At 37.4% G+C, this 20,338-nt stretch overlaps 1 protein-coding gene across 1 annotated transcript; it reads right to left on the reverse strand.

Moving 5' to 3' along the window:
* Positions 1–3,044: 3,044 nt before the first annotated feature.
* LOC106666256 (G1/S-specific cyclin-D2) lies at positions 3,045–19,038 on the reverse strand. The gene is made up of 5 exons (XM_014393325.2): positions 18,652–19,038; positions 18,186–18,401; positions 12,071–12,230; positions 4,733–4,878; positions 3,045–3,602 (listed from the first exon to the last, which is right to left on the reverse strand). Exons 1-5 carry the CDS (start codon positions 18,844–18,846, stop codon positions 3,468–3,470), a joined length of 852 nt encoding a protein of 283 aa, XP_014248811.1. The 5' UTR covers positions 18,847–19,038; the 3' UTR covers positions 3,045–3,467.
* Positions 19,039–20,338: the final 1,300 nt, after the last annotated feature.

The following is a 20,338-nucleotide window of genomic DNA, read 5'->3' on the forward strand; positions in this document are numbered from 1 at the left end:
TGGATAAATATCATTTTACAACATAAAATATATTATTAAAATAGCTATATATATATATATATACTACACTAGTCCTAAAAAATGATCAATTAATACATAAATTAAACCCCAGCCCCGGTCGCTGATGATTTTACAGCCTGCTCACATGCAGCGGATACACAGATCTGGTCACCAACTGCCTGAAAACCAGGAGACTGGGTGGCTGTACGATTCAAGTAGCCCAATACCTACAACGACACATTTTGAGTAGCTACCAAGTTGCTTGCGATTTTTAAAATTAATTAATTTAAATTGGCTGTTGGTGAAGTATGTATCCAATTCTCTTTGTTGTGGAAAATAGTATATATATATGTATACAATATCTAGTGTTTCTAATAGTGATGTACCGCTGGTACAGAACAAGAAAAATGATTGTTATTTATATCCTTTGTGCCATGCTTTCTCTGTACATCCTTCTTTGAATACCTTTCAATTTTAACTGTATAATACTGGAAATATGTCCGTCCACTTTGTCACAAATTTTAAATTTGTGTGTGTGTGTACAGCTTATTGTACTTTATGAGCCCTGGTGTTCTTCCATCGAAGAAACTCATTTTTGAGGGGGTTGGGACCAAATTCAGGGTCGCTGAGATCTGATTCCGCTCCTTCCATTGCCAATGGTATGAATGCAACTGAGAGACTGGAAGTGGAAGACTTGGAGACTGACATGTCAGGTGGTCCCCTTGTATCCATGTGGCTCTGAAGTACCTCTGTGTGAGTGATGTTACCTAAATACACCTGACAGTATCTTGGTCGCCAAGTATCTCAGTTGCTCAGAGACTGTGATTAGGGCCTTGGTCTACATTTCTTCCACTGTGACGCAAAAGATGTATTGTGGAATTGACCCTTCTTTATTTCCATACTTCCTGAAGGTAGTTGAGAACTTTCCACGGTTCCTCTCTGCTAATAACCCTAGGTATTTGTATCACCTTTCCAAGTAGGATGTACTGTTTCCAGGCTAATGCTCTGCACTCGGGACTTGTTTCAATGACAGCTTTTTCATAACAGAGTCGGCAGGTTTCTGTCTCGGTTTTCCCATTTTTTGAGATATTTGAATTAGCAATGGCCAGTATGAAGGACTATTTGAACTCTTGCCTGCTGGGGTGAGGTAGATTTTTGGATGTGGAATCTCATGGATGCACGGATCTCTGAAAAATTGTGTGGGGCCTAGAGGCTTTGCTAGCTCAAAATTTAGTGGCTTTGACACCTGGGGTATTCCACATTCTATTTGTATAGCACAAAAGCTGCTCTATTAGTTTCAGGGTTTTTATTTGCTCAAACAACCCTTGTTGTTTTTATATGGAAAGAACTGTCATTTTAATTTCATTTTTGTAGCTATCTTGTTTATTTTCATCCTTTCTGGGATTTAATGATGGCTATTTCTCAGGACAGGTTTTCATTCTGTTTGCACATTTGTAGCCATCCTCTGGATGTATGCAACGGCAAATCAAATTTCACGCCACCTATAAGATTTTCCAGAAAAGTTTTATTTTTGTAAAATACAAAAAAAGAAAAAGGATTTTGGTTCAAAAGGGCTTAATTTAAAAACAATATTGAAAAGAAAACGTTTTTATTTTTTTTACAAAACAGGAATAATCAAGGTACTTGAAAAAGAAACTAACTAAAAGCGCTCTTATATAAAATCAGACTATTGTTTAACATAAAGATTACATAATATATTTTCTTGTATTGTCCTTCCTAAGGCCAATTGAGGTAATTATTTTACAAATCATTTGGTTAACTTAAGAGCCGATCGAAAATCGCCGTGAATTTCTGCTTCGTATATATTAATAGAAATTATTTTAAGGTTTAAGGAAAAAAAAAGTATTTACTCTTTGAGCAAACTGGAAAAAATTCCAATCTTTCGATCAGAATTCCTCTCCCCGAAATTGCAGGTTAACTAATTAAATTTGGGGGATTTAAGTACCGTTGCCTTCCATTTGAAAAATATGCTTCAAACGTGTAGTATGGACAATTTTCGACGGCCTTTGAAAGATAAATTTCTCATAAATAGCTTTTTTTTTTTAAATCTTCGTTATAATAAAAATAAAAATAATAAAAAAAATAAAATAAAACAAACGAAAGTTTGTACATAAAAAGAAATCATGCTACAAACTACGATTCGATGTAACATTTTTTAATATAGTTTTTTTGTAATTTTTACAAAACTTTTTTAATAGTTTTTATATAGGTTTTTAAATCACTATGATCAATTTATATACAATAAAACATAATATATATTTAAGCGGGGCTAAGTAATTACTAATTTTAGTGATTATTTTGTATATAATCAAAAATCTTGGTAAATCGACAGTTGTGTGGCTTTTATGTAGGCACTTATGTCTTTAAGAACTTCCTAGTTTCTTTTACAGTCTAAGACACACAACTGAAATGGCATACAACTTACTTAATAATTTGCCCTTAGCTCTTTTCTTTGTACACTTTAACGTCTCCAAATAAAATCTAATATAAATTCAAGCTAAATACAAAACAACTACTTTCTTTTTTTTAAATTGTAGTAAAACAAGTCAAGTATAAATATTTTCTTTTAGAAACAAGATACAAGCTCATTTCAAAACACGTTCAAATAAACATAAAAAAAATATATATAGAAAATAATGTGATAAAGGTACATAACCGGGTGCTTGAACCCCTCATCATCAGAGTCAATTTAATAGAAAATACTCTTTTTTTCTAACTATTTCCTTACTAATACTTTTGTTTAAAAAAAAAATCGTTATTTGCGAGGGGAGACATGATGACTGAATGACGCACTTTCAGTCAAACTAAGTTTCGACAAGACCACAGGAACAATAATCAATTTTTATTTCTTACTCATAAAAAATAATAATAAATTGGTAGGACCACTTTAGTGAAGGTCTCAAAAACTCTCCCTTCTCTATACTTATAACTAAAAGCGAAAAAATGACTTAAAATGACTATTAATTCTTTTTATTTTTAAGGACTTGCACATCGAATGGCAACTCAGAATCGAAGGTTTAATGTTTTTTTTGTTATAATCAAAGATACATATCTACAAAAAGTTTTTGTTCGCGTGACTTAAACTCTACAACGGGAAATCAAGCGTATATTATTGCCTTCCCCAATTTTTTAAAAAATTATTATTATACTGAATTACTGTAATGCGGGTTATTCGAAAGGTAAAAAAATACTCAACAGAAAAAGAAAATTATCACAACAAATGGGGATTCCAGGGAAAAGGAAGTAGCATCATTCCAAAACCTACCAAACTAAATCGATTTAAAAGGAACTCGAAAAAAAAAAAAAAAAAATCGGGTTTGGAACCCGCCTGCAAAATTCAAATGGGTTTCTCATTTTTGTCAGATTCGTCGTTGTGCGTTAGGCTTGGAAACGGTGCCACCATCGCCCTTGCTGGTGGTTGCCTCGTTGGTCCGTTTTGCCGAGAGCTAGAAATCTATATCTTGAACATCAGTAGGAGTTCCGGCTTTGGTCAATTCAGCTTTTTGCATATGTGCAGCGGCTTCAGTCAATGTGTCAGTCAGCATTTCTTCCAACTGTGCAAGGCATGAGCACAAGTACTCCTGCAACAAACGAAACAAGGTCAAAATTTAATAAGAAATAAAACAAAATTTAAATATACAGTGCTGGGTTGACATTTTGGAATTGACTTTATTTATTTGGTGCTTCTCATCTTCTTTAGTTTGGGGGGGGGGGTCTGTGGCCCAAACTAGCAAGCAATAATGTATCTGACAGCTGGTACCTTTTGTTGGTCCACTGAATTGCGAAATTATCACCAACTAATAATTTGATAATGCACCAAGAACACAAACTTCAGGCGGATCTAAAGATGAATGTTGATATTTTTTTAGCAGTTTTAGAAGAATGAAATATCACGGGATCACATGGCCAAGAAGACAAGGTGACATTGTTGGTAAAGGATCGATGTAGTGCAGTGCAGATTCTATACTAAGACAATTTGAAATAATTGAAATTTATTGAAAAAAAAAAATACGATCATATCTCTTGACAACCGAGTGCCAATACCTAATTGATTTTTGTGACCTTATCGACTAGTGCGATCCTTTGTGACTTCAAGGGCGAAAGGAAGTCGATAAACATTCGACTTTTCAATAAGGCAAAACCCGACCTGGTTAACTTGTGACTCGTTAACAATGGGAAACGAATCTGGCCCGTATAAATATATTACAGTGTCGGGAAGGCGAAAAAAAAGCGAACCTTCCGCCAAGTTCAGAAGCACCCCAGAGTCGAGACGCCGTCCTTGGCGAGAAACGAGCCTTTGTCGCAAGAACCCTTTTACTCTCAGCCGAGCCTTGTACTGTCACAGGTACCACCGGCCTTTCCCTGAATTTACACCACCACGAAGATCCGAAAGGGGTTGAAATGAATATGAGCCGCCCGGATCTTCGGGCCTTCATCCACCTATTCACGATTTCCGGTGCGAGTTCCCACGATTGAAATAAGAAAGGGTCTCATGTCATCATCGGTGAAAACAACCGAGGTCGGCAATTACGAGCAATGACCATATTGGCCCTTATAAAAAAAATCGACAAAAATTAAAAAATGAAAGAGAAACCCGTGTGGATAATGTGGCAACTGCTTATGACAATGGGCTTTATTGTTCCCCCCACGTATTCAGCGGCTAGATTAAAAACCTTGAGAAGACAAAAATGAAAACAGTTCGGATATGTACCTTTTCGACGGAGAGCATCACGGTGAGGGTGTCCATGAGTTGGTTTAAGGTCCAACCACCCCTCGCATTCCAATGGAGGCCGTTCAGAGCCGCCGCGATGCTAGCACCGGCGATTATGCTCGGCGTGTACATACTAAATTTAAAATCTGAAACACAAAAGAAAAAAAAAATCGTTAAAAAGTGGTGAAATACAGCCTTTTCAGCTTTAGCATTAAGAAAAATGTCATGTTTTGACCAAAAATGGAGGACTCTTCTGTTTATAGTTTGGTCGTTTTCTTTCATATTATATTGTGTATCCTATCATCAGGTTCATCACCCCGTAGACTTGGATAAGACATTTCGCCATCTTTCCGTTTGTTACAAGTCCAACCCTTCGGCATATCAAGAGAACTAAGTTTACCGAACACTTGGTTTCGTTCAGACCTTTACTCGAATGAACGAGCAAAGGGATCAAGTTAAAAGACGCAATGTTCTTTCAAGGGTAGAACAAAACGAATAAAAAAAAATCCATTCCGATCTGAAGGAAACCTTCAAGGAGCTCACTTTTCTCAACCCCCGAGGGACAACCCCTTTATAACATTCATTAGGGAGATGAATGGCACCGACGGTGATAATAACAAGGATCCCACGGTGAAAATAAATAGGGGTCGACCTTGCCTTCGGCGGTGCTCCGATTGGGCGGCCGTTTTCAAGGCAGGCGGGGTTTAAATTAAAATAAGTAAACCTCACCCGCGCCGGTCACGAGGAGATGGTATCTGCTGGTTGGCAAGGCGACGGGTAAACAGCCTGGTTAGCGACCGCTACACAAGGCGCCTCCTTGTGAGGTATATCCTAGGTACACACGTGAGGTATGGTCGTTTTTTCTCCTCCTACCAAAGGACCGGCCTCGGCCAGACCTGTTCCCCAGGAATCCCGGAGTGTGGGAATCCGACCCCCTCCTACCCTCTGCCGTGTACACAATACGAAATTTCCATAAATTCTGGTCTTATTTTATTTTGACATACTGAGTCGGTTCCTTTTGAACGACTATTTTCGTAGGAAATTTCTTATCGCCGCGTCGAGAGGATCAAAACATAGGAATTTCAGCTGATCGCGGGATGTCGAAGAGACAAGAAAGGCAAAACTGCCTCAGTCATTATCTTTTCTTTACAATAATTCCAATAAAGTCTGGCATAGTAACATTGTCCCGATTTTTTCCTTATTGGTAAATCCACCATGTCAACCAACTGCAACATTCTAATAAACAATAAAACGAAAATTGAAGAATCCATAATCTAATATTTAAGGCTACACAATAAAATAAGACGCAAATTGTTCAGATTTGCACCAACCTTTGAGATAGACTTGATGGAAACAGTTCCAACAATAATTCACTTAAAATTATAATTCTTCGTGTGCAGAATCCATGGGACTCGCAATGTTCTCTAATAGAAGAAACTTTAAGGGAGAGAAAAACTAAGCGAGAATAGAACTCGTGAAATAACAAAACAAAAAAGTTCTGATGAAGGGGTGAGAAGAACGAACAACGGGTCAAAGCGAGTACTGTGAGCTATTTGATGACTAAACTTTGTACAGTATTGAATTAAAATAATGTATTCTCAAAATATTAGGTTATAGCTTGTCAGGCAGTTTTTGTTTAGATTTATAATCTGTACTTTTGTTGAGGGTGGGTGTGTATTGAGGGTGAAAAAGAGGTGAAGTGTGTATAATCTAATTGTAAAATTATTGGTCGCTTTTTAATCAGAACAAAAAAAAAGAAAAATAAGCTATCGCGGTTTATAAGTATGGGTGGGGATCGTCGTAGAAAAAATTGCTTTCAGGCACTGGTGTTGACGGGGTCCGCCCGGTCCGGCCGCTTTCCTTTCGTCGAACGGATTTTCCTTCCCGACAAACTAAAAATCAATTATCAATATAAAAAAACAACAAAGGGGGCTCGCTGATAAGAGAAAGGATAAGATGCGCTTAATAAGGTCGCACAGCTGAGGCCCCTTTTCTCCCCGGGAGTGCTTTGCCCTCGCAATGGGACCTTGGGAGCCGGACCTGGGGCCCAATGCGGGAGCAATATTTCGGGCCCATAAACCCATGCCTGGAACGTCTGTCGCCACATCGAAAGATTATCGCTCTTTTCGCCGCCGAATGGCTCACGATAAGGCGTGGATGGCACTTGAGCTGAAAAATATCGATTGGGCGTGAAAGCCGGAGATAGAGAAAACATCGGGAATCTTGTTTTTTTAAAAAACACAGACAAATATCAGAAATGGCTTCTTTTTCTCCTGGCTCGACCGAATTTCCAGGTTAATCCAGAACGATACAAGTTTGACAGGGGGAAGAAAAAAGATAGACCATAGGGGATGATCCATAACACTTCTACCTAGAAACTGCGTCAAAACGTCTTTTATTCTTCTTGCAGGTTTTTTGGTAGTTTAGGAGAACAAAAATCCAACTTTGTAAGAACAATTTGATAAAGGAATTTACAAGCCTTATTTCCCTTGAAAAACTCAGCATTTTCTTCCTAAAGAACAACCTTTAAAGGTGAAAGAAATTAGGTAAAACAACACCAAGGGAACTTTTTATACTCTTCTAATAGCAAAATGGCGCAAATGTGGGGCAGGATCAATAAAGCGTGGAGAGAGAAAAAAAAGAGGAATCTTCACATTTCACGCCCATTGGACCGAAACCCACATTGCATCTACGCGATCGGGGGGGATGGGAAATGGCTGCGAGCACACCTGAGGAAACAATTACCACGTAAATCCACCCCGTGTCCCGCGATGTAGGAAGTGGCGGACGTGCAATTATACAATGGGCGGGGGTTGGAGAAAGCCACCCGGCCGAATATCCGTTCAGGGGGTGCCAAGACGGTCATTAGTCCGTTAGGGGATGGTGGAAAGGCAAAGCCGTCGGACTTGATGATTTGCGAGATTTCTTTTCGAAGTCTGCGGGGTGACGAACCTGCAGTTTAGATCATTTTGGCCTACTATCATTTGCTGTTTACTCAAGATAATCGTGACATACCAAAACTGCTAGAATACGAACATCACAATAATCAGAAACGACCTAGCAACAAACTTTTGGTTTTGTTTTATACATACTATAATATTTTGTTCCTATCAGTGTTTTTCTTCGAGAAAATCAATAATTAAAGGTTAAAAAAAGTGACAGTATAGTTATAGTTGTTAGGAAGACAAGGGTTGAAATATTGTCTCGTATAATCCGAGTTAAGACTCTCCCTATTTCACTCCCTCTGTACAATCTAATCCAATCTAATAAAAACCCACCATCGCATATACATTTCAAATTTTTGTCAAATATTGTTAAAAAGAAAGAAAACAGTCACCAAGGACGACCGCGGTGCGGTGTAAACGACCCGGACGATTCTCCCGTTTTGTAGGTATGTTTCTATCGCAAAATCTCGGTGCCGCCCGTCTTTAAGATAACGAATGTTACATGACTGTACATTTGTTCACCTCGTGTTTGTATTTTAAATTCTTCCTTATTCCACCCCCCTCGTCGCCAAGGGTCACGGAAGCTTCCTGTCAGAACTCCTGAAATAGACTCGTTGACGTCCATAGTTAATGAAGGATTAACACGTAAATAGATTTGATCACAAAGGCAAAATTTAAATTGTTTTGGTAATATAAGAGGTATGTTAGGCAAATTGTGATAAAGACGAAAATTTTTATGATACGAGTGTCCTATTATTTCAGAACACTAGATGGTAACAGCTGTTTAACAGTGCTTCTTCGTACATTTTTTTGAATGTCCTGCTTTAGTTCACTTAAAGTTAGTGGTGGTGAACACGTTGAAGTGATTGTTTTGCTTGTTGGTCCGTCTATTCTCGCTGATTTAGTCACAAATTCGAAAATCTACCTTCTTGAACAATTTACACAGGACAGTTGAAAATTGCGAAAAATAGCACAGTTGTAAAAAACTACGGCTGCTTAAATGAATACTTTAATAATCTTTGTATAAATTGCCGTTTTACTGGAACATGCAATAAGGACACCAAAAAACCAAATGAGTGAAGAGTCTGAGACAATCAAACTGCTTGTAAAAGTATGGCACATAAGGTGGCATGAAAATAGAAAAATATCGCATTCTGTTTTTACCAAGGTGTGATTCCGAGTCATTAAACCGCCTTGGTGTCACCGTCATCACCTGTCTACCGCACAACACCCCAAAAAGTTCGGATTACGTGTGACCGTTTAAAAAGGTTTGCCAGTTTTTTTCCCCTCTTCACCAGTCCCTTTTGTCCTGTCTGCCAGACGCTCATTATACCCTACCTTTTTCTTCCGTTGATGACAATAGGTTAATAGATTATAAACAGAACGGAGTCAGTTGAACCGACTCGTATCCCGATAACAATTTTGCTTTTGCATAACAGGTTAATACTAATCCCCCCACGCCACGGGTCCTATTGTTGAAAAAGAAGTCGTCTAGCCTGCCGTCTCCCCTTAGGCGAGACGTCTACAATGTTTAAATGTTGAAAGGGGTAAAAAAGGGGACTAGTTGGCAAATGGTCCAGATGTCGGGTGTAAAAATCATTTCAATAAAAACCGGTCGTTGCAGACCCCCTTGTGATTTCCCAACCGAGACACCTTTGTATCAAAAACCCCCCCTCCTCTTAATTTACAGTCGAACAGGAAACCCTTTTAGATAAGACCGTGTGAAAGGGAAAGGTTGGCTTATCAAAGGGGATGGTGAAGGCGCCCACCGACTATTTGCTCACCACCGAACGGACCCTTTCCATTCAAAGGGGCTTTTTTCCCTCTGCTCAAGTCACCTCGGTAGAACAGGGGAGTAACGGAACCAACCGTCTAGGACGAATGTGTACCGAAGGAGAAAAAATTTATAATGTTAAAACCACCGGCGAGTCGAGTAAAAAGGGGGCCCCGTTTTACACCCGAAAATAAGCCCCGTTCAAATTGAAAAGGATCCGAACGACTCCTTTAGAAACGGGCCGTTACCCTAGGGTAATCTCAAAACCATAAATTAATTCATGGCACAAAACGAAAAATTATACTGACCTAGGGAACGGTAAAATTAATACGTTTCGTCGGGGGATTTACAAATACTTCATTGGGTATACCGTACTTGACAATGGCTTAAATTTATCGAGCTATACACAAAGATTATTATTATTATTTACTCATATAAAACATAATTTTAAGTTTAAAAACATCCATGGCTGTCTGAGAATCCTTTCCAAATCAGAATATATTTTATTTATTTAAATGTCAATACAACGGCATGATTTTTGATTTTGTCAATGGAAAATTCAAGTTAATTAAATTATGCAAAACATCATCTAAATATGGCGGTCTTATTATTTTTTTACGATGGTTCGCAACAGCAGAGGTCATTGCCTCCCTCAGGTTGTCATGTTTTCCAAAAAAATTAATTTTATTTGTAAGTCCAGTTCAAATGCAGGGTGCTTACAATGATGAGAGGAGTGTCAACTCCACAACCGATGCGGCCACCGAGGTAAATTATTTTTAGTTAACCTACCTTACTTAATTTTATTAATAAATTAATAAATAATTACTTTTATTTTTATATTTGTTAAGCTAAAATTAAACAGAGAGAAATATAAAAAGACTCCATCTGTTTCTGTGACCATGATGTTTAATCTTTAACAATATTTATGAAAAAATTGTAAATTTTTTTATACAAATAAAAACTTTTCATGTTGTTTTTATTTGGAACATGGAATATTATTAAGACTAATTTGTCTTATTTATTTTTTATGTGTATTTATTTAATATTTTGTAATATATTTAATGTAAATAAGTAATGTTTTTATAAACACACGTGGAAATGTTTTCTAACAAAAACCAAACATTTTACCCAATTAGTGGGGGGAGAGAAGAAGAAAAAAAAAACCGTCGGCACAGTACAAACTTAAAAATTTAAGCCTTTTTGACAAGAACTTAATATGATATAATTATATGAGACGAATCATACAGGTTATTCTAATTATCGAACAGTCGCCACGTCCCGAATAATAAAAATGATTCAATGTCTTAAATCAACTATTTTGTTTAAATAGTGTGGATTAAGAAAAAAAAAATGAGTAAAAAAGACAAAAACAGACAAATGAAGGAAGTAGTGAACTCTACCTTCATTTGTCAAATTAATTAGTTATTGTTTCTCGCAATTGGTTAGCAGCATAGTTCAATTTTTTTTTTTCGGTTTGATCGATGTTTTTCTTTGGCAAAAAATTTGGCCAATGACCGAAAATCGTCGAGCGTGGACCTCGTCTCGCTAAACGGCGTTAACAGCTCGACTAATTAGTCGGGGTCTTTGATGAAAAGGCGAGGGGTTATCGTCACTACAAGTCGAGACATTGTTTAACAATTACAAACAGAAGTGTTTATAAAAGAGGTTTGGTTTTTAAACCATAACCAATATATGTTAAATTTGTTTTAATTAAATTGCTTTAATAAAAAAAAAGACGTTTGTTTTTCAAGTGCTTAGAAAATTATAGGAAGATTTGTATTATTATTATTTTTTTTTTAATTTTAAGAAATTAGAAAGCAATAGGGAAATGTTGAACCCGTTCGCGATACCAGGACGGGGGCAAGCCAGGGGGAAAAGATACGCGTGAAAGAGAAATATGTGAATAAGGACCTCGCCCCCACTCGAAGTCAGGTTTTCATTCATAAACTCACAAATGTGTGGAGGGGGCTGGAGAAGTGGGAGCCGAGGATCCACAATTCTCACCCGGTGTGGGTCATCAGTCGTGACTGGGTGGCTAGGGGGTCCGCACGTCCTCCCTCCTACTGCCCGTTCGACGTCTACGCAACGGGTTCGACTTTCCGACCGAAAGGACCGGTTCGACTAAAAAACTATTTATGTGTTTCTACATGCAATAAAACAAGGGTTGATGACATCCCATGGGGGGGGGGATATTTGTATAATGGTTTCATATGACGTGACCAGTATGATGAAAGTAGCCTAATGCACAAAGCTCAATATGATCATTCATTTACATGTATACAGATAGTTTTAAACAGGTTTATTAAACAAAAATCTGGAATTCATGCTAAAATCGTATTGTCAGCATAAAGAATCAACACACGAGTTTTTTAAAAACTTAGCAAATTGTTAAGATAGATTAAAGAATTGCCCTCTGGATTGAGGAAAATGCATGGAAATAAAAAATTTAACGATCAAAATTATGCTGTGCATGAAAGGCTTCAATCACAAAAATCCAGTAGGTTTTTGGGTTTAACAAGAAATCCATGTAGAAACCCCAGGACATGTGTTCTGAATAATAATAAGTAATTTATTGAAGTTTTCTATTTTATTAAGATTTATGTAAGAAAATATATTTACCGCAAGCTGCTAGGCTAATAAAGGTACTGGCGTGCCTCCTTGTCATCTCTTCAGTCGTCCTGTCGAGTGGAATCCTGTAGAGGATGTGAGCAATGAAGTCCTGTGCGGTAACTGCTGCTAGGTCCCATTTCAATCTGTCGGCGATGACCAGCTCCCACGGCTGCGAAAAGAAACCATTACGGATCAAGACATGAAACACATGCACATATGCACCCGATGATTTAATAATTGGCCGGTTATAATGTTAAAAGGTATTTCTCAAATGACGAGGAGGGGGGCACCAGATCAACGCCCCGGCTCAAGGCTTTCAAGACCTTGTGGCTTGCTTTTGGCAAATACGTGTCGCATGGCAACAGTCGCAGGACGGTACGAGCGCGCGCGCGCCCCCGATAGGTTACGCGTGATCGGGATGAAAGCTCGTGTCCGCTTAAGCCACCAGAAAAGCGTAAACCGCCTCACTGAGATTTCGGTCTCAGGACTATACTTATTACACTGTTATTAGTACTTCTCTTAATAGATGGTCATTATCAAAACCGAGCGGTACTCATCCAATTTGGATTTGCTCCGTGACGTTTGAACCAAACAGGCCTTTATTCTGTACCAACACTTTTACGCAATTCTCTAATATAATGAGAAACTGGAAAGAATATTTAAACGAATTAAAAATTCTGAAAATTTGGTTTTACCTACAAGGTTTCACGCTGGTTAGGATCGTTTATCTATGAACTTACCTGGGTTAGACTAAAACATTAGGGAATGAACACCTAAAGTCACTTCAACCAATAAATATTAACAATAATTTGCGCAATAAACTAAGAAGTGCTCAAATACATAAAAAAAGAATCCGTACTAGGATTTATTTTCGTTAACTGCAAGTTTTCAACTATTATCTTAATTATGATACCTGCAAAAATCGTTGATAAATTAGAACAATCAACCAACCCAGCCTATCCAGGTTCTAACTTAAGCCTCCATTTTCAAATAGTGATTTTATTATGTTAAAAACTCGTTCAATCAAGTTTTTTCTAACTCTTACCGTAACCTTTGAAAAGAAAACAAGGTTAAAATTCTCTTCGGTGCCTTTTAAAAGTAAATCCCACTCGATAAACACGAAACACAATTGGAACCTAGCAAAACGAGATCGAGAGTTGATCGAGAGGTCAATGATCTTTGTTGGGAAAAAGGTGAACGTGAAATATTATAATCGCTCGTTGATAAATTGCGAAGAATCGTCTGATTTCCCACCTAGTCAGTGTGGGTTCGGGAAAAATTATAAGAATTGTTTTTATCGCACAGGACTCATTAGAACAGAGAACACGTGATGATGCGAAAGAAAACTGGTTCAAAATGATTTAGCATAAATGCCGTCAAATGTGAGATCTTATGAACAAGTTCCTTTTTAAACCGTAAAGAGTGTGGTGCAAATAAGTTGTAGTTACACTTTCAAATCGTCAAAAGTACGATACAGAAAAAAGTAACTTCTTATATCTGCAAATGTGTGATCCTGCTATTAAATCGTAACTCTGAAGAAATCCAAGTGTAATACTGTAAAAAAATTTACTTTTTCTATTGTCAAAGGTATGATCCTTTGAATAAGTAGCAAGTTTTAAAGCAATCAAGTGTTATATATTACGAAAAAACTTCTCGATCGTCAAAAGTGCGACATTTCAACGAAATAACTTCTCATATCGTCAAAAGTGTGATCTCGCGAATAAATCGTGATTCTCAAGTAGGCGAATGTGGTTATTGCCAAAAGTAACTTAATGAAATTTCAAACATATGTTTTAGGGAATAAGTGATCAATTTTCTAATTGTTAAAAGTGAATAAGTTAAATAAGTAACTTTTTATATCTTATATCGTCAAAAGTGTGATCCTGCGTATAAGTTCTAACTATCTTTTCAAATAGTCCATCTATTCTATTAACTTCTTATAACTTTGAAGAAATCCGATGTGATATTGTAAAAAGAAAGTATTTTTCAATAGTCAAAAATGATATTTTCATGCCGTCAAAAGTTACTAAGGTACAAAAAAATTCTAATCGTCAAAAATGCGATTTAAACGAGGTAACTTTTTATATCGTCAAGTGCGTGATACTACGAATAAGCAACATATTTTAAAGCAATAAAAGTTAGATTTAACGAACAAAAAACTTTTTGATCGTCTAAAGTGCGATATTGTATCGAAGTAACTTCTTATATCGTCAAAAGTGCGAACCTTCTAACAAATCGTAATTCCCAAGTCGACAAAACTGAATATTGCGAAAAATAACTTATTGGGCCTTCAAAAGTTTTTTCCATGAAATAAGAGGTCAATTTTCTAATTGTCAAAATTGCGGTTATGTTAACAAATAACTTCTTATTTCATCAAAAGTACATTGTAAGTCCTGAGTGTAATTTAAAACTGTCTTTTTTAAAAGACATAGTCAAAAGTGCGATACCGAAAAAAAGTAACTTAGTAAAAACGGCAAATGTGATTCTGCGAATAAATCGTAACTGTGAAAAAATCCAAAGTGTGATTGCAAAAAGGAGTCAGTGTAATTTTCAACCAGTCAAAAGTGCGACATTAAACAAACTTAACTTTTACTTTAACTTTTTATATCGACAAAGGCGTGATTGTCCGTATAATTGTAACTTGAACTTCTTATAAAGGCAAATGTGCGATAAAAGTCACTTTTTGAATCGCAAAGAAATATTATCCTGTGAATATGCGGTATATTTTCAAACAGCCAAAATAATATTTCTGCGAATAAGCGGTACATTTTGTCAACTCAAAAGTGCGATATTTTAAATAAATTATCAAGTAGACAAAAACGAATACTGCAAAAAGTTTGTGCCATTGTGCCTTCAAAAGTACATTCCAGAGAATAAGCTGTCAATTTTGAAATAGTCAAAAGTGTGATATTGTTAGCTCGTTAACTTTTTATATTGCTAAAAGTGTGATCCGGCGAATAATTGTAACTATCTTTTCAAATAGTCTAAAGTGCGATATATACGTATACAATTAACTTCTTATAAAGGCAACTAACTGCACGATCCTGCTAAAAAAATAGTAATTCTGGAGAAATCTAAAGTGAGATGTTCCAAAAAAAAACTGACTTTGAATCGTTAAAAATATGATCTTGTGAATAAGTGATAAATTTTCAAATAGTCAAAATTTATTTTAGGAAAATAACATTTTCATCGTATGAAGTACGATATTGCAACGAAATAACTTCTTATATCATAAAAAGTGTGGATCTTGCGAATAAATCGTGTTTCTCAAGAAGGCGAAAGTGGTTTTGCGAAAAGTAACATAATGAAACTTCAAACATACACGTTCCACGAAATAAGCTGTCAATTTTCTAATTGTCAAAGGTGCTATACCCTATACAATTAACTTCTTATAAAGGCAAATGCGTGATCCTGCGATTAAATCGTAACTCTGAAAAAATCCTAAGTTGATATTGCAAAAAAGTTACTTTTTGTCAAAAATATGGTCCTGTGAATAAGTAGCATGTTTTAAATCAGTCAAAAGTGCCATATTACAACGAAATAACTTCTTATATCGTCAAGTATGAACCTTAGAATAAATCCTGATTTTCAAGTAGACAAAACTAAATACTGCGAAAAGTAACTTATTAGTCCTTCAAAAGGATATTCCGAGAAATAAGGTTCAATTTTCTAATTCTGATTCTGCAAATAAATCGCAATTTTCAAGTAGACAAAAACGGATGTTCCGAAAAGTAAGTCAAGTGCCTTCAAAAGTATGATTCAGGGAATAAGCGGTCACTTTTTAATTGTCAAAAGTGCGATATTTTAAAAAAGTTTTTTTTTTCATCGTTGTTAACAGCAGTTTTTTTACATCGTAAAAAGTGAGATCCTGCGAATAAATCGTAATTGACAAATGTGAGTTGTTAGGGCCACGTTTCTAATATTCAAGTATAGAAAAGTAAAGGATCTCGAAAGTCAAATATGAGGAATTGGGACCAACTAATTTTTTGAGACGTCGAAAATGTTATATTGTGAATTAGTCTTCTTGAGTTGTCAAAAATACGTTTCGGCGAAGAAATGGTATATTTTTAAGTAGTCAAATGTGTGATCCTGCGATTAAGTTGTACATTCTCGGCCGGTCAAATGTGCGATACTGCTATGAAGTAACATCATAATGATCGACAGTGCCCGGCAAAGAAGTGGTATCTCCTTAACAACTTCAGTACGCAGTTAATCACGTCGTCTGATAAAAACGTTCCGAATAAATCAGCCGTCGGGACCCCTGGGGTACATTCTCACGGTGGGTTACCCCCGGAGGGCATACCACTCTTCCCGGGCACGGGCGAGAATTCCGTCGGCCTTGCTAATTCGCCCTTGACTCTTCACATTTTGTACGAAGGTTCCGACGAACGACTTGAAATTGGTGGGGGTTGTACAAGAAAAGAGAAGGGGCGTCTATCCGCCATTTTACTCCTCCATCAAACACAAAAAACTCAATACAACAAAAACAAAAAAAAGTAAAATAGAATGAAAAAGAAATCGTCCGGCGAGGTTTTTTTTTATCGAAAATTTCACACCCTTTTTCCTTTGATTAGACAAACCGCAAAGGAAGCTCGCCCACGCTGGATAGATTCGTCCTCAACGAACTTTCCTCCTTCTGACTGCTGATTAACTTTACAGAACTTAGAACTTCACAGCATAGGTCAAAAATACGCTCAACACAGTCCTGTACACAGAAATCCTAATTAAAAACACGCTACTCGGAAAAAAGAAAAAAATTTAACCCAAACACGAAAAGGATCGCCTGCGAGGAGAAAATTGAAAAATTGAGCAGAGACGGTCTTTTTTTTTAAATAAAACAGCAGGCGAAAAGTAAGTTTTACGGGTTTAAAGTGCTGATTGTGAATATTGTCACGATTAATCAACCCCCCCGGTTAAGCAATTACTCGACCGAAATGCGGAAACAACGCATTTGGATGGTCGCTGATTGCGGTTAGTCGTAGCACGTGCTAAAGATTTGCGCTCTCATTTCGACTTTAACAATACCAGGATTGAACTTAAACTTATAAAACTTATTCCCCGAAAATAGCTCTTAAAGCTCTCAAGACGATTGCTGAGGGTTTTTTACGGAAAAGTTAACTTTTCAGCTATTCTTACAGGAACAAAGTTGAAAGAAAACCAATTTGAAAATTACGAAACTTAACTTTAAATTATTACTTTCGTATGAAGTATGTTTAAACTGCGAATGGAGTTTGTTATAAACTTATAATCAATCTGTGATCTAAATGAAAACTGAAACTTGTTTCGGTAGAATTGCGATGTTTTTGTACGGGAAGGAATCAAAATTGAAAAACTAACCTCGGAGAAAAATCGTATCCGATCGTACTTTGTAAAAACCCCTAAAACCTTTAAGGAGCGAGTATGGAAAAGGGTCCTTTTCCCCCTAAACTACCTGACTCTTTCCAATTTACTTAAATTAATGGACACCTGAGGGGTGGAATGTGGTCGCCCTCACAACGGGGGTCAGCCCTTCCAGGGTTTCAGGTGAAAAAAAAAGAAGATATTCCCAGTCCGAGAGGCCACCCTCGGTTTTTCGACTTTGATGTGTTATTGATATCGTAATATTTACACGATACCGTCCATTCCGAGATGGGGAGGAATGCACAAAACGCGGCCGGTACGCAACCTGCCGTTATTTACGTTGTGGAGCCGCCGGAGCGGAACACGACAGACCGATTAAAGACGCCGGAAACCACTATAAAAAAAACAGTGGAAACACCGGTAACATGAAACGAGCGGTGGTCATGCTCGAAAAACAGCCGGTACACCTTCCGCATAACCCAAATTTATAAATCATGTAACATAAAGCAGATTGATTTATACAGATGACGTTCGCGAAAAAATCCGAATCCGTTTGCGGGGCCTTTGACATTATCAACTTTTCTACGAGATAACGGAGTTTATTTACCTCTGGGGAAACACGTCACGAGAATCTTTTTTTATTATCGGTTTTCGCGAAATCCCTCCCCCCTGTGTAAAGTGTAAATAGATCGGTAAGTCAGGAAACAGCTGACGTGGTCCCCTACGTCTCCGACACGTTCTTCGCCTGGAAATAATGGAACTTGTACAGAAAAATCGCACTTACCGAAAACTGATCGAGCCTGGTGCTGAAGTCGGTGAAGTAGACGAGGATTTTCGCCGTTAAAGGACGTGGTTCGCGGAGTTTACTAGCTAAAAGGAGGCAGACGGCTCCTACGGTCTGAAGAAGACTTTTCGACAGGGGCGATTGGGACAGAAACCTGTCCATGTAATTCATCGCCAAGGGGAAAACACCCTCCTGGCACCTCTGCTGCTCGCAGACCTAAAACCAATTCAATTAGAGGATTAATTTCGGTCGATTGAAAAATTAAGCACACCACTGTTTTGACTACGGTTTTTCAAATTGTTGATAAATAACCGCGATAAAATTAAGATTAAGCTGTGTTGATAAAAGAAATTTATAATCCTTCCGAAGCGGAGTGACTCAAACAAAAACAATTTCAACCGTGGGAAAGTTTTCACCTCAAATTACGAAAGGGGGGTCGTTTTAAAAATCTGTCACGTCGGCTTACCTCGAGCATCCATTCGGCGACGATCTTCCTCATCTGCGGTGTGATCTCTTTCTGAACGCATTGGAAATAGGAACTATTCGACGTGTACGTCTCTTCAGTCTTGAGTAGGTTCTGGAGCACCCTCGGGTCCCCCAGGAGTCGCGGATCGGGATACGCAGCACACTCACCCGAACGTTCGGTGCAAAGTAAATCCATTTTTTTAGGTCGGCTAGTCGGTGTGGCTTTAAGAACTTGGAGGAACTTGAGGAAATTCGAGACGGTTACAAAATAAAAAATAAAATTAACGATAAAGGTAAATGTTCGCGTAGTCTAAAGTAGGAGGAATGACTTGGGCCCGAACTTAACGTGTCTGACGGACAGGCGGGTCTCAACTAGTGGTGGACGTGGGGGGAGCTGGTCCTTTATAAAGGTGCCCTTCTCCCTCCAGTAAATTGGAGCCCCCCTCTCGACCATCCACCACCACCGGGATCAGCTGGCTTCGTTCATGCCTTGATTTGTTTACGTTTCACCCCCTTTCTTTCCTTTCCCCTTCCCTGCAATCATTCACTTTCCTCTCACACCCTCTCACTCTCGCTGCAAATCTTTCGCATTATCAACTTTTCCCACCTCCAGCCCCCCTTCTCAGGCTTCCTTTTGTTTATTCTCGTCTCTTGCGACTTTTCAAATTATTCTTTATTTTTATCTTGCCGAATCTGGTTTTATATCGCGTTTTTAATCAAATAATGAGGCAACAATGTAGTCACGCTTGTAATTTTTTTCTCTCTCTGTAAATGCGCTTCTTAACATTATGTTTCTTCTTAAATCAACAGAGTATGCTAACAGAAAACTTAGACAGTCGTGGAGCAACGAGGCCGTGTCAATAATCCATCTTAAAGTTTATTACTGTAACCGAAGAACCGTCAATCGGAGGACAACAACCGCCTGCATCAAAACATCAAATTAAACCTAGGGATGCGGACAAAGTATCGAAATTTTACCGATAGTGAAAACTCTTGCCAAGCGACATTCAATGATTGTGTTGATGATTATTTTCTTCTTCAAAAAGACTTGAATCGCTTAAATGACTGGTCCTAATACTTCCAAGCATTAGCGATAGTGCAAGGTGGGGTATTTTCAGCAAAGAAATAACTAGATGTTTTGTTTTGTTTTATTCTTGACATACACGATGTTTCGGAACAATTTGTTCCTTTTTCAGTGAACCAAAATTAAGGTGATTTTTCGTAAAAATCTCGATATACGAACATTGTATCCAGTTCATCAGTGGTCCAGGAGGTTATTACAAGTCAAATTGGTCTAAAATGTCTGAATTCTCAATCTCTCACCAATGGAACGTGCATTAAAAACCCTGCGGGATTAATTTTTTTGTAATCTAAAAGAAATCGAATACCAAAGTAATTATTCTTCTAATTATTTATAGCTAATAATTAATTGAGTATTTATCTTCTTTGTAATTTGGCATTTGATTTCCTTTAGGATTCATTTCTTTTTAACCTTAAGGAAATAAAATATCAAATCACATAGAAAATAAACTTTAACGAGTTTCCGAAGTTCTTCTCTAAAGTTTAAGTAAAATATTCTTGGTGTCCCGTGAAAAAAAAGTCAATACTTCAGGTGGTTATCGTAATAAAATATAAAATTACATAGAAGATAAACTTTAACGAGTAAATGACTGGTTCTTTTACATCCA

This window comes from Cimex lectularius, unplaced genomic scaffold, assembly GCF_000648675.2.
Source record: "Cimex lectularius strain Harlan isolate CLEC.00 unplaced genomic scaffold, Clec_2.1 scaffold5, whole genome shotgun sequence".
Lineage (NCBI taxonomy): Eukaryota > Metazoa > Arthropoda > Insecta > Hemiptera > Cimicidae > Cimex > Cimex lectularius.